Source organism: Rhincodon typus, chromosome 18 (genome assembly GCF_021869965.1).
Source record: "Rhincodon typus isolate 14 chromosome 18, sRhiTyp1.1, whole genome shotgun sequence".
NCBI classification, from domain to species: domain Eukaryota; kingdom Metazoa; phylum Chordata; class Chondrichthyes; order Orectolobiformes; family Rhincodontidae; genus Rhincodon; species Rhincodon typus.
The window spans coordinates 47,364,450-47,378,804 of record NC_063349.1 but is presented as its reverse complement, the minus strand read 5'-3'; the positions used below and the strand labels follow the sequence as shown (position 1 = coordinate 47,378,804).

The 14,355-nt window shown below is 40.5% G+C and overlaps 2 protein-coding genes across 6 annotated transcripts in view; one reads left to right on the top strand and one right to left on the bottom strand.

The window, feature by feature from the left end:
* LOC109912607 (stabilin-2-like) overlaps window positions 1-14,355 on the bottom strand; it is a 191,243-nt gene that overhangs the window by 40,574 nt on the left and 136,314 nt on the right. For all 5 annotated transcript variants that reach the window (XR_007264039.1, XM_048607479.1, XM_048607481.1 and 2 more), the window contains 6 exons: window positions 14,053-14,136; window positions 13,822-13,968; window positions 9,533-9,673; window positions 6,725-6,784; window positions 3,721-3,897; window positions 1,677-1,766 (listed from right to left, as the gene is read on the bottom strand). Coding sequence is in view for 4 of the 5 variants with exons in the window: in XM_048607479.1 (XP_048463436.1) it covers window positions 1,677-1,766; window positions 3,721-3,897; window positions 6,725-6,784; window positions 9,533-9,673; window positions 13,822-13,968; window positions 14,053-14,136 (699 nt within the window). In the remaining variant the exon portion in view is untranslated. The remainder of the gene's footprint in view (window positions 1-1,676; window positions 1,767-3,720; window positions 3,898-6,724; window positions 6,785-9,532; window positions 9,674-13,821; window positions 13,969-14,052; window positions 14,137-14,355) is intronic.
* The window catches only part of nt5dc3 (5'-nucleotidase domain containing 3), a 127,870-nt gene that overhangs the window by 82,836 nt on the left and 30,679 nt on the right, over window positions 1-14,355 (top strand). The gene's annotated exons all lie outside the window — the stretch shown is intronic.

Here is a 14,355-nt window from a genome sequence, read left to right as displayed (position 1 = left end):
ATTTAATAGAAATGGAGCCCCATGCCTTCAGGCGAGTAACTTGCTCTGGGAAAAATAATCTGTGGAAACATGAGTCCTTTATGCATCTCTCAATGTGGGAAGTCTTCTGGGTTGGTCTTTCATGTACTTGTCATTTCCATTCGCCATCACCCTATCACCCTGACCACATTAACTGCTTCAATGAAGCCCCTCAACAGGCTGCGTCTTGTGGTTTAGTTGAGTTCTTTACAGTCTCCCAGACTCAACATTCCGTTCAATGATTGCACATCATAACCACATCTCCCATCTTTCAAGTGGCTGGTGGGAGCAAAGAGTCTGATATTCATTAAATCCCTCCTGCCTTCCACCCATCCACAGACCTCCTTCCCTCTTTTTCCTTCTTGTCCTGACCATTACTTCTCAGTCATTTTGGAGTTCTGATTCAAGGTATGAGATATGAAACATTAACTCTCTCTGCATAGGTGCTGACCATTTCCTGTTCATATTTTGTGTTTTCAGCATCCAAAATAGTTTACCTTTCAAATTAGACATGCTAAATGTGTGTGTCATTTTGGCATGTGTGCAAGAGAGTGAGATACAGCAGAAGTAACTGATGGAAAAAGCTGTAACAGGAAAGTGTGATATTTGCAGGAATTGAATGCAACTGCAAACCAGATAATATATTAGTAGAAATCTCCCACAAAGGATCATCAGACCAGCCATGATATCATTGAACAGTGGAGTAGTCCTGATGGGCTTAACGGCATATTTTTGGTCCAACATTTTATGGTTTTGAGATTATTGATTGCCCTTTTAAAGGGGAGATGTTGGCCACTGGATTAGTTATACAGAGCTAATGCTCTGGAGGCTAAGTTCATATTTGACTGTGGCAGCTGGCAGAATTTAAATTCAATCAATAAATCTGAGATACAAAGCTAGTCTTGGTATTGGTGCTATGAAACTACCATCAATTGTCATAAAAACCTGTCTGGTTGATTAACGCCATTTTCACTAATGAAAATCTGCTATCCTTAGTCAATCTGGCCTACATGTGACTCCAGACACACGAGAACGTGGTGGACTCTTAATAGCCTCCTGAAATTACCTAGGAAGGCTCTCAGATCAAGGGCAATTAGGGATGGACAGCAAACACTAGGATTACCAGTGAAGCTCACACACTACGAAAAAAAATGAAGAAGAAAATAATAATCCAAGAAAGTTGGGAGGAGTAGGAGTAGATTATACAGAAAAGGCCCTTCAGCCCATGGAGTGCGTGCCAGTTAGCTATTCTAATTCCATTTTCCAGCACTTGGCTCACAGCCTCGTATGACTTGGCATCACAAGTGTTGATACTCCTTCTTGGAGCTCCACTGTTCAGTGAGGCAAAGTTTATCATTCAACTCCACTTTTGCACCCAATCCCATACCTCAAGATTCATTTAGACACTAGGAATCTATTGATCTTGGTTTCAATAAACTCAATAAGTGAGCTCTCCAGGTAGAGAATTCCAAAGATTCATGAACATTTGAGTGAAAAGATCTCTCCTTATTTCTGTACTGTCCACCCCTTTGCCTGACAACAGCACTCTCCACTGAAAATGTGGCTTCACAAATTCACCTCATAGTTTGACTTGGAAATGTCTTGCATTTACTTTTTAAATGGCTTGAATATATTCAGAAGGGTTATTTTATACTCACTTTATTTCTTTGTCGAGCACATGATATACGGATGTCAGAACCTTGTAGCGTCTTCAATGAGTCGACTTTAGGAAGAGCCGCTGCCAAAATCTGGAGAAACAACACTATGCAATAAATCCTCTAAACGATAATCTCAAAGACAACTAAGGATTGGAAATACTTATTTCAACTTTGCCTCATCCTTATCACAAGATTTTGCAGTTGTTTTGAGGCCAACAGAACACATCCAAAACAGTCACAATCTGGATCTCTCAGCCTCACCGGAGAACCCACAGGAATAAGAACATTTAGCCCTGCAGACTTGATCCAATGTTCAACTATGCTTACATACCTCTCGAATCCCATCACGTCTATCTCTTGGCCCACTGAACAACAGCAAATGTGCGATGAAATGAAAGATTAAATACATCATTCTATAAGTATGATGTAATGATGTATATGATAAATAGAACAGACAGCCCAGAAGCTGACTTTATCAAGCTCCCAAATGACAGAGGATTTAATGAACTCCTAATAACAATTGATTTACAAACTTTAATAGAAAATGCTGGGATGCTGAAGACATTTATATTCTGCAAATTAAAGAGACCTGCATTTTGTAATTTATGATAATTATTTATAGGCTGAAATGATCATTATGTACAATCCTTTTATTATTTTGTATATATTTGTAATGGCAATTAATGTCTATAACTACATCATGATTGTTTTATTTGTATCGTTATCACAACTGGTGCTGTCTGTCTATCTAGATTTTGACTGATCTGCACCTCAATTCATTTACCACCTTTTCCCTGAAGTCCTACATAACTAAATTTTATCACTCTCAGTCTTCAGGGGAAATTTCCAATCGTTCCCCAGTATCCATGGCTTTATGGGGAAACAGTTCCTGATTCCCATTTCCCTTTCTGCTTCACCTCTAAATGGCCAACTGGGAAAACAAAAGTTCTGCAACACTTTGGCAGATCTGGTAGCATCAGGAAAATGCTATGATTTTATTAAGTTCCAAAGAAAAGTCAAAACATGAACTCTATATCTCTCTTCACAGATGCTTTCTGTTTTGATTTCTAATTTTCAGATTGTGTGTTATCATTTGTGATTGCTCTATCAGAGGAAATAATTTTTCTCTACCTAATAATCAGCTACTTTTATATTTTAAATATCTTAACCAAATTGCCTCTCAATTTTTCAAACACAATGGAATCTAATTCAAATTTTTGCAACCTGTCCTTAGAACTGAGTTCTCTATGCTATGGTATCAAAGATTAAACTAATGCCACTCTGTAACTACTTTTGAACATTTTCTATGTTAAAGACAATGTACAAATTCAACATATTATCGTCATAAAATTCGATTTTCACTGCTATTTTAACAGTTGTAAATCCATTTAGGGTAATTTTAACGTAATGTTTTAATTTAGTGTTGTGTAAAATCTTTAGAAACCTAGAGAAAACTTACAATGATTTCACAGAGCTACACATCACTGAGCATAAATAGTACATTATGGGTGGAGTTAAAACAGAGCAGGATACAATACACCAGAACTTTATAGCATCTTAAGGGCAAATGGATATGAAGACACAAAGAAAGTAATCTTTACCTAATATAACTATGATTACCATGTACAGCCGTATTTAGTATTAATACATAGCAAATATTGTCACTTTGAAGTCTAAGCCGGGAGACAGTTGTTGACCTTGCCATCATCTCAACCAGCCTTTCTTGAACCCAAACTCATAGTGTGGCAACAAACTACACAATAAAACAGTCAGGAGCTACTAAAGGAATTTCACATGAATGCGTTCCAAGTTGGTTATCTATGCTTACACGTCAGTAAAATTGAACTGTTTTGAAGTATAGTATATGTGATTTACAAACACTTGCATCCAACATCACCATTTTAAATTATTCAACGTAAACAACATTGCAATTCTAAAATCCGCAGTTAGATCCGTAACAACATACTTTGTAGAATAAAGGCAAACACTTTATGTGTATCACATCACACAATGTTTGAACTCTGTCTGGAGATGAGGAAATTACCTTGGCATCTCTGATTATATGAAATTTAAGGTATTCGATCAGAACTTTTCTGTTGTCCTTATTATATAAGAAGTTCTTTCGAGTTTTTGATAAGGATTTCATGACACTGTCTTTTGGTAAGAACAGGGTGACTGGTCTGTGCATTGGATCGTTAATCATACTCAGTAGATTTGTCTCCTGGAATGATAGAAATAAACAGAATAAACTTCACCGATTAATTACAGCAAGACTTGGCAAAGTGTGATAAAACAATTACACCAAAATAAATCATCACCAGTCAATAACACAGCCAATGAGGCTTGTATTGAGCAGAAACACTAGCATATGGCGATTGGGGCAAATGAAGTTTGGCAGATCTAGAGATTAGAATTAAAACACTGTGCTTTGCTCACTCAGCACATCAGTACGGTAATTGCATCACTGGTAAAGTATCTGTTACAGAAAACACCCGCATTTCATCCCATTGCATTATTGGGCTGGGAATAAGCAATGGATGGACTATCTTTCGCTGAGCCATGTGCTCCAGGTACAGAATTAGACACATTAACCAGCAGTTTCACTATCATAGGAATTTAGAGCACAGAAACATTTGGTCCATTGTACCAATGCTAGCACTTTGAAAGAGCATTTATGTTTAGTTGCAATGAACTAAAATAAACTTATAAGTTCTGACTGTCCTGACCTACATAAGTTATCTCCTCTAATTTCCACATTTCTAGGGAAAAGGTTCAGTCAGCTAGCTGGATGATTGGTTTAAACTGCAGTGATGCCAATTACATGGGTTCAATTCCCCCACTGACTGAAGTTACCATGAAGGGCTCTCCTTCTCAACATCCCCCCTCGCATAAGACATGCTGACCCTCAGGTTAAACCACCACCAGGTGTCTCTCTCTAATGAGAGAGCAGCCTATGTTCTGGTAAGGCTATGGCAGCATTACCTTTCATTTCCACATCCATATGTAGGACATTGTCCCCCATTTACTGCTGCTGTTAATGAAAAACTACTATTTTCCCAGTAATGCTCAAGTATTTAATAAAACCAAAGCATCCACAGCTACAACAACCTTTTCTACTTGCCCGAACTTGAAGTGTTGCGATTAACTGTTCTTTTTTCAATCGTGGGTAAAAGACAGTGCTCAAACCAGGTTCTCAACAAAAAGTAATGATGTGTTCCCAATAAATCACATTTTCCCTTTGACTTTCACCATTATAAGTTTCTGTTCATTCAATGTAATGTTAATTACAATATTAAGATGGATAGTCAAAATCCTTATCACTTTTTCTTTGGAAGGCTACAATCTTTAGATGAACCTACTGCAAATATAATTTTAATAAACATGGCAAATAAATTCCTTTCTTCTTCAATTGCTGGTTTACCAGTACCCACGTGTGTGCGCGTGCTTTTGATCCCCAGTCTTTATTTTGCATCATTATTTTTTAACTTACTTCTTTATTTCTCTATTTCTGTAACTAAGATTTTGTATCCAGGTATTTTGTACCTAAGGTGGCACCGCGCATGGCCACATTGTGCGTGTTTCATTGTACTCTTGTAACCTGTACTTGAGTAGATGTGACAATAAAATCTAAATCTAAATCTATTACTCTAAATGATCATCTGTTCACTTTGCAACATTAGCTACTGTACTCAAGTACAGCCTTTGTCTGAAAAATCTAACCTACATCAACTGAGCTAACTGCACCTTTATCAAACGCTTCCACTCAGTTGATGTACCTCCTAAGTAATGGACAACTGGATTAGAATTCAATTTCAGATAACATTGCATGCACTGGCACACAGTAACAATATTCAAAAGTGTGTATGTCTAATAATCACTTGAAATGAGGTTGATACAGGCTTATGACAAGCATGTGCAAGCAGGGAGGCTGTTGAGCTGCAGCTAAAACACAGATTTTGGAAGTAACCAAATAGCAGATTTATATAAAGGCAGGTGAATGTATGGAGGAGCAATTCTCTTTATTCAGAATCTTCAGAGAAACCCAGAGGTGCTGAATACAAGGGACAAATTTAACATGCACCACTTTAAAAAAATATATTTATTCTTTCATGGAGTGTGGACTGTTCCTGGTAAGGCCAACATTTGTTTGGAAGGCAGTTAAGAGTCAATCACATTACTGTGTGTCTGGGGTCACATGTAGAATGGCAGATTTCTTTCCCTAAAGGGGAACTAGATGAGTTTTGCTACAATTGATGATAATTTCTCAAACTACTGAATAGTGATACTATATTTCCAACCAGTGCTTTTTTTTTGGATAAACTTTGATTTAGCTGTCACTGTGATGAAATAAGTCCACAGAGGCCAGTATCCGGTCACCAAGTCACCCTTTGTTTACATGTGGAGAGTCTTTGACGCTGATCCATCTCCCTCAGAGCCAGCTCTCAGAATGAACAGAACCTCTGACACTCCTTTAATGTCTGTCAGCCAGGGCTCCCTGATTGGACCAGGTTAACAGCCCCAGTTAGGGAACTCATATTCTGAGGTCCTCCGGTTGACTTTGTTACAATCACTACATTTGAATTTACCCCTTGTGCGCAGAGCCTTGTGTTGGGTCTAGAGGTCAATGGTCCAGTGACATTATCACAACACCATCGCCTCACCCCCCCCCCCCCCCCCCGCCTATTGATACACACCATGCCATATTTTTAGAGTGGTACACTGGCACTTTATGGCATGAGCCCAGTGTACTTCAGTGTACCCAGTGTACTTGATACAATCTGGAACATATTGCTTGATAAAGTGATGGCAGGAGATTCACTTGGGGATACAGGAGGGAATTTGCTAAAGGGAATTAGACAAAGACTTTCGGAGAAAATGTTTGTAGCGTGATGGAAAAAGCGTAGGGCTAATTGGATGTCTCTATCACAGAGTTAACCGAGCCATGATGGGCCAAATGGCCTCCATCTGTGATGCCTGATTCTGTACTGTCATGCCTTCCAAAACAGCAAGCAATGTTGGAACAGTCATGCTAAAGAAATGTTGCTTACCTCTAATAGATTGCTAAAGATGGAATATCCGTTCTGTGCTGCCAGAGATGTGAGGTTCAGCTGAAGAGAGCAAAAAGTTTGATAATATTAGAAATTAAGATTTAAGAGTAAATCAGAACAGTTCCAGAGTTGACTGAGAGGAGCTGATAATCATTGGACTTTGTATTTAAGAGCTAGGTTAAGAGCAGTTTTGAGTTGCTCAGTCTTAAAGCAATGGAGAGTGTGATCAGAGGCCACAGTTAAACACCAGGACACAACTATCCTTTGCTTTGATTCCCAATCTGTTTTCACTCACACATCTAGTTGCCCTAAAGCAGGGTACATTCCAGAAGTGTAAAAGTGGACTATCTTTAGTTGTTTCTTTCTTTAGTATGTGACTCTATGATGTAGCATTCAGACTCCGGGTAAGTATGTGAATAAATAGGTTTTATTTTTGAACTAAAAGTCTGCTGCCAGGTTGTTAAACCGACCACAGATAAAGGGGGCTTAGAAACACATTTATAACACAGTGTGGAGCTGGAGTAACTTTCGTGCTCCTCTGATGCTGCCTGGCCTGCTGTGTTCCTTCAGCTCCACACTGTGTTATCTCTGACTCCAGCATCTGCAGTTCTTACTTTCTCTTAGGAACACATTTCTCTTTCTAAAAAGAAACACAGATTGCAAATAGTAAGCGAAGAGAATTGGGAATTTCAGTTTTATTTCTTCCTTCCTGAATGTAACAAATCAACAAAAAAATGCTAGGTTCTAGCATGAACAGGTCCAGGCAATGAGCCATGGAAGGGATTATAATTCCCAATTGCCTACTTCTCTTTCTTGGCTATGTTCATGTCTGCGTCCCTAACGTGGGAGCATACAATGTCTACCTGTAGTCTCAAAGCTAGCAGACTTAAGGTGGCCATGGCAAGGGCTGGGATGCATTAGCTCCCCTAATAACACCCTTTACATTTTGTCCCTCCCTCGACACCCTATCTTCCTTTTCTGATTTTGTTGATGTTATTTATGTTGATGTGGGCTTTGTTTGTTAATTGTTAACTGGGTGCTGTACATTTGGTATTTTGAAAGAGTTTAGAATTACCCAAACACAAGATGTGCAACAGTCCAAAGAACAAGGACAGCAAGTGTGTGGAAGATCTGTAAGTATCGACGCTGACACACACCCTCCCAATATGGACGTACACTATCTTTCCCTCATTGCCACTGGGTCAAATACCTGAAATTTGTGACCTACCTTCATACTGGGTGTACCTACACCACATGGACTACAGCAGTTCAAGGAGGTAGTTCATCACCACCTTCTCAATTAAATATTAAAGAAAGTTACAATGTGTCACTGTACAATTACAGTTTAAAATGTGTATAAATGACTGTGTCAACATTATATTTTCTGTTTAACAGATTTACCCTGTCTTCTATTTTAACAGAAGTGTCCATTAAGTCTGTTAAATGAGTTAAAACTGAAAATTGCTATTTATAGCCACCAAGACCCATTAAGAACTCACAGTTCTGATTAGGCTAAGGTTTCAGTGTCAATTATTACTGTGACTATTATACATTGTTCATTAGTCAAGTGTTGCTGAAATCCCAAAGTCTTTTTCAAAAATTTATCATGTGAAATAATTACAAATCACTTCATTTCATATTTCATATTGAGGCTGCTGTGCTTATTCAAATCTAACAACAGCTTTCTAGAAATTGGCAAGATCAGCAAAACCAAAGATCATGATTTTGATTGATTCTCTAAAATAATCCTACTAATTATTTATAATGTCATCACTTGGCCTTTCTGTGTGTGACACTTTGTGCTGACCACACTGCAAAATCCACATTTTTTTTTAAAGATGTGGGTATCACTGGCTCAGCATTTACTGCCCATCCCTAATTGCCCAGAGGGTATTTAAGAATCAATCGCATGGCCATTGGTCTGGAGTCAGATGTAGGTCAGACCAGGCAAGACGGCAGATTTATTTCAAAAACAGAAATTGCTGGGCAAGCTCAGAAGGTCTGGCAGCACGTATGGAGAGAAATCAGAGTTAGCGTTTTGGGTCCAGAACTGTTCTGAGGAAGGGTCACTGGACCCAAAACATTAACTCTTATTTCTCTCCATAGATGCTGCCAGACCTGCTGAGCTTTTCCAGCAATTTCTGTTTTTGTTTCTGATTTACAGCATCCGCTGTTCTTTCACTTTTTTATTTGGCAGATTTATTTCCCTGAAGGATATCAATGAACCAGATAGGTTTCCCAACAATTGACGATGGCTTCATGGGCATCCTGAAACTTTTAATTCCAGATTTTTATTGAATTCAAATTCCACCACCTGCCATGGCAGGATGCAAACCTGGGTCCCTAGAACATTACCTGGGTCTCTGAATTAATAGTCCGGTGATAATACCCCTAGGCCATTATACCCTCATGGATTCTAATACCATGGGGCCTGACATTGTGTATCAGTACGGTAATCTTCAGGCTCTACTACCTCTGTAGATTGCTCCTGCTCTGACAACATCTCCATCTTTACTTTAACTAAGTGTAACTCTTTCTTTACTCTCATTAAATCCTATAAGCTCTTTATTTGCATTCTACTGTACAGAATACTGAACACAGCTCTCAAAGACGGTGTTTCCATTCTTCTCTTCTCTGTGTCTCGACACAGTGCGTGACTGTTGACGTCACAGAGGCAAGGTCCTGTATCTCATCATCATCAGTAATATATTTGTTCCAATTCTACTGCAAGAGATTATATTAATTTCACAAGCAGATTTTTTTGGAATTAACATGGGTTTTAACTTTCTGAACATTGCCATCCCTTACATATTTGTAGCTTCCACCGTCCTTTGGAATGATCTGCATGTTTTGAGGTGAGAGTAGCTTGTCGATGAAATGGACCACACCGTTGGCATTGATAATATCGCTGTTTATTATCCTGGCGTTTTTGTTTAGATACAAGGTGTTCTGTCAATGAAAAGGCATGGAAGAGGCTCTATTAAAACACTGTCAAAAATAACATGGAATATATTTCAAAATAAATTCTGATGACATCTATCATTGACAACCGTGGTGACAGATTTTCACTTCCAGGATCTCAATGATTACCTGATGGGATAGATTCAATGCCAATTATAGAATCTGCCTGGTTTCTATTCCACTGAAGTGGGCAGCCATTCACTCTGCCCAGTGACACTCCAGGTTATGAAGGCAAAAACCCACCTGGTAGCAGCAACATAATTTGCATTTATGCCGTACCTTCGACTCAAGGGGCTTCACAGGACTGCAATCAGATACCGAGCCAGAGAAGGACAGGTGACCAAAAGTTCAGTCAAAGGTGTAGGTTAGGTAAGTACAATCTTAAAAGAGAAGAGAAATAGTTGGACAGGCAGAGAGGTTTGAAGGAGAGAGACAGTTCGACAACTTGGGGCCTGGATGACTGAAAGCATGCCCTCTACTTGTAGGATATAGAAGCAGGGGTTTCCACATGGCATCAGAGTTGGAGGAGTCCAGAGGGTTGTGTGACTGCTGGAGGTCACAAAGATGGTAAAAGGGAAGATATGGATTCACCACAAAGATTGTGAATTTGGAACTCAAGTTATTGATGGAACACTCACAGAAACCTGCTGTTGCTGGGAGACCTTAAGAGGTGGGAGCAGGTGGACCATTCAACCCATCGAGTCTGCTCCACCATTCAATGAAATCATGACTGATCGGAGAAATACCGGGCAGTAACTTTGCATCCCTGAAAGATGGAACTGGCCCATAACAGAAGCGTTCTGAGTAACTTCCACTGCATGAATCATATAATATTGTATTGGTCTCCTTACATAAAGAACAATGTAAAGGCATTGATGGCAGTTCAGGGAGAGTTTATTAGACTAATACCTGCCAATGGGCACGTTATATCTTGAAAGGTTAGACAGGCCAGGCTTGTATTCACTGGGAGTTAGGAGAATGACTGAACCATATAAGATCCTGAGTGCTCTGACAGGGTGAATGTAGAAAAGATGTTTCCCCCTTGCGAGAGAATCTAGAACTAGGAGGTCTCAGTTTAAAAACAAGGATGGTCCCTTTAAGACAGAGATAAAAATGATCAATCTTCTGACAGAGGATTGTAAATCGTTGGAACTTTCTTCCCAAATTGGTAGTGGAAGCAGAGTCTTTGAATATTTTTAAGGTAGAGGTGGATAGATTCTGAGGTAGGAGAGGAATGTGGAGTAATCAGATCAGTTATGGTCTTATTGAATGGAAGAGCAGGCTTGAGGGGCCAAATGGCCTACTTCTGCTTCAAATTCATATATTCTATATGTCTGCACCATCTGTTGGGATAAATGGGTTTTCTTCTGGATGGCAAAAAGTAACAAGTGCAGTGCCACAGGGTTCGGTCCTTGGACCCCAGCTATTTACAATCTGCATTAATGACTTGGGTACAGTGACAGAAGGCCAAATGTGCAGACAACACAAAAATAGGCTGGACAGTAAACTGCAATGAGGAAATAAGAATCTTACAAATGGATATTGATAGGTTAGGAGAGTGGGCCAAAATGTGGCAGTTGGAATTTAACGTGGATAAGCGTGAGGTCATGCATTTTGATTGGAAAACTAGGAAGGTGAGCCATTATCTAAATGGGGAGAGACTTCAGGCTGCTCCAGTGCAGAGGGATCTAGGTGTCCTCGTTCATGAGTCACAGAAAACTAGCATGCAGGTACAGCAGGTAATAAAGAAAGTGAATGGAATGTTGGCTTTTATAGCTAAAGGAATAGAATATAAAGGGAAGGAAGTATTGTTGCAACTATACAAGGCATTGGTGAGACCGTACCTGAAGTATTATGCACGGTATTTGTCCCCTTATTTGAGGAAAGATGTAGTGGCATTGGAGGCAGTTCAGACCAGGTTCGCTAGATTGATCCCAGAGATGAGGGGTTTGTCGTATGAAGGGAGATTGAACAGCTTAGGCCTATACTGTCTGGAATTTAGAAGAATGAGGGGAGATTAAATTGGGGTATTCAAGATGATAAAAGGTATGGATAAAATAGACATGGAGAGGATGCTCCCTCTTGTGGGGCATCCTGGATGAGGGGTCATAGTCTTAGGATAAGGGGTAGCAAAGTTAAAACAGAGTTGAGGAGAAACTACTTCTCCCAATGGGTTGTGAATTGCTACACCAAAGCGCAGTGGATGCTGGGACAGTGAGTAAATTTAAGGAGGAGTTAGACAGATTTTTAATTGGTAATGGATAGAAGGGTTATGGGGAGAAGGCAGGAACATGGGGGTGAGGAGCATATCAGCCATGATCGAATGGTGGAGCAGACTTTGATGGGCCAAATGGCCTAATTCTGCCCCTACATCTTATGAACTTATGAATGACCCTCCAGGTCTTTCCTAAAGTGTGTAACACACTAGTTGCAGCTCAAACAGAGTTTAAAGATGATTTGGCATTCTCTGCATTTATAGTCAATGCCTCTGTCTGTAAAGATCTCATTCACTTTGCTTAATATCCTCTAAATACGCTCTGCTGCTTTGAAAGAGCTATTCATCAGTAGAAGAAAGGAAGGAATGAAAGACTCAGTGACTTATTGAGGGCAGCATTTTCTGTCAGTGCATCAACAATGGACATGAAAGTGCTGCTAATAATAGGCAATACTTCTGAATTAAAAAAATGCTTCATATTCCAATTTGAATTTGATCCATTGGGATTTTCCTTCACCAGAGAGTGCATACCACAGGAGGTACCATAGAATCCCTACAGTGTGGAAACAGGCCCTTTGGCCCAACAAGTCCACACTGACCCTCAGAGCATCCCACCCAGACACATCCCGCATAACCCACCTAATCTACACATCCCTGAACACTACGGGCAATTTAGCATGGCCAATCCACCTAACCTGAGATAACAAGGTGCAGAGCTGGATGAACACAGCAGGCCAAGCAGCATCAGAGGAGCAGGAAGGCTGACGTTTCAGGCCTAGACCCTTCTTCAGAAATGGGGGAGGGGAAGGTGGTTCTGAAATAAATAGGGAGAGAGGGGGAGGCGGATAGAAGATGGATAGAGGAGAGGAAACAGACAGGTCGAAGAGGCGGGGATGGAGCCAGTAAAGGTGAGTGTAGGTGGGGAGGTAGGTCAGTTCAGGGAGGACAGACAGGTCAAGGGGGCGAGATGAGGTTAGTAGGTAGGAAATGGGGGTGTGGCTTGAGGTGGGAGGAAGAACAGGCTAGGGAGGTGGGGACAAGCTGGGCATCTTTGGACTGTGGGAGGAAACTGGAGCACCTGGAGGAAAACCACGCAGACATGGGGAGAATGTGCAAACTCTACACAGTCGCCCAAGGCTGGAATTGAACCCAGGTCCCTGGCGCTGTGAGGCAGCAGTGCTAACCACTGAGCCACCGTGCCACCCCTAGGATGGCAAGACGAACGGTGAGTGCCTTGGTGAAGGGAATGGAGAACCGGGCTGGGAGTGAAGTGGAAAATGTGACAGTGAGACGGAAGCACCACTTTGGGTTCTGGTGTGTTGTGCTCGCTCATTGATGGTGTCAACAGCACTGACTTCTTGTTCAACTGCATTGGCAGGAGAGATACCATTTATTCATATAATGCCTTTCTTGAGCCAAAAGTGCTTTACAATCAATTCCCCACCTTCAAAGTGTAGTAACAGTTAGTAATGCAGGATGGGGGAAGGTGTCAATTTCTGCACAGCAAGCTCCCATGAACAGAAATGGAAATGAATGACCAAATGATCTGTTCTGGTGAGGTTGATTGAAGGTTGAATATTAGGCCCAGAAAACAGGCAGAACTCTCTTCTTTGTATCTAGGATCTGCCTGAGAGAGTGGATAGATCCTCAGGTTAACATTTTATTCAACAGGCAGCGCCTTTGACAGTTTGACACTCAGGGTAATAACTAGTTGGATTGCCTGCATAGCTTGTGGACTTAAGTCTTGGGAATGGGGCTTGAACTCACAACCTTCTGTTACCAACTGAGCTAAAACTATCCTTTGGTTGCTTCAGTTACTTTCCCCTCACACCTTATTAATTTACAATTTAAACATCAATTTACAAGGAGGTCCAGATTACATCATCCAGTGCTTGTGCAATATGGCAGCCCAGACTCTCACCTTTACATAGGAAAACTGTATAGTTTCTCCATGAACAGTGATGAGACTTTTCTTGGAGATTAGCTGATTGTACAGCACTTGATTACATGCCACAATGTGATAACGGAGGATCTGTGCCATTTGTCCATTTGCCGTCCAGTCTGGTATCTAAATGTTAAAAAGAACGTGGAGGTGATTGAATATTCATGCAAAATTACTCAAACAGCCGGCCTACAGCTCACCTGCGCTTACCTTAGCTTCATTCTTAAAAGCTTCATTGCTTGGAACGAATACAGTGAAAGGGCCCAAACCACCCAGTTCAGTGATACCATTAAGCTGTACAGAAAAAAAAGAAAATCTTAATTTGAAAATGTTGCTTCACCGTCGTGACCACAGACAGCCAGTTCCAGTTGAAATTTCCATTTTATAAGGAGGCTAAAAGGCTGGGGGAGGGCAGGGTAGCTTTTATGGAAGAGGCAGATAGAATATTGACAAACAAGGGGCCAAAGGTTATTGAGGGTGTATAGGAGAATGGACTAAGGCCATGATCCAATC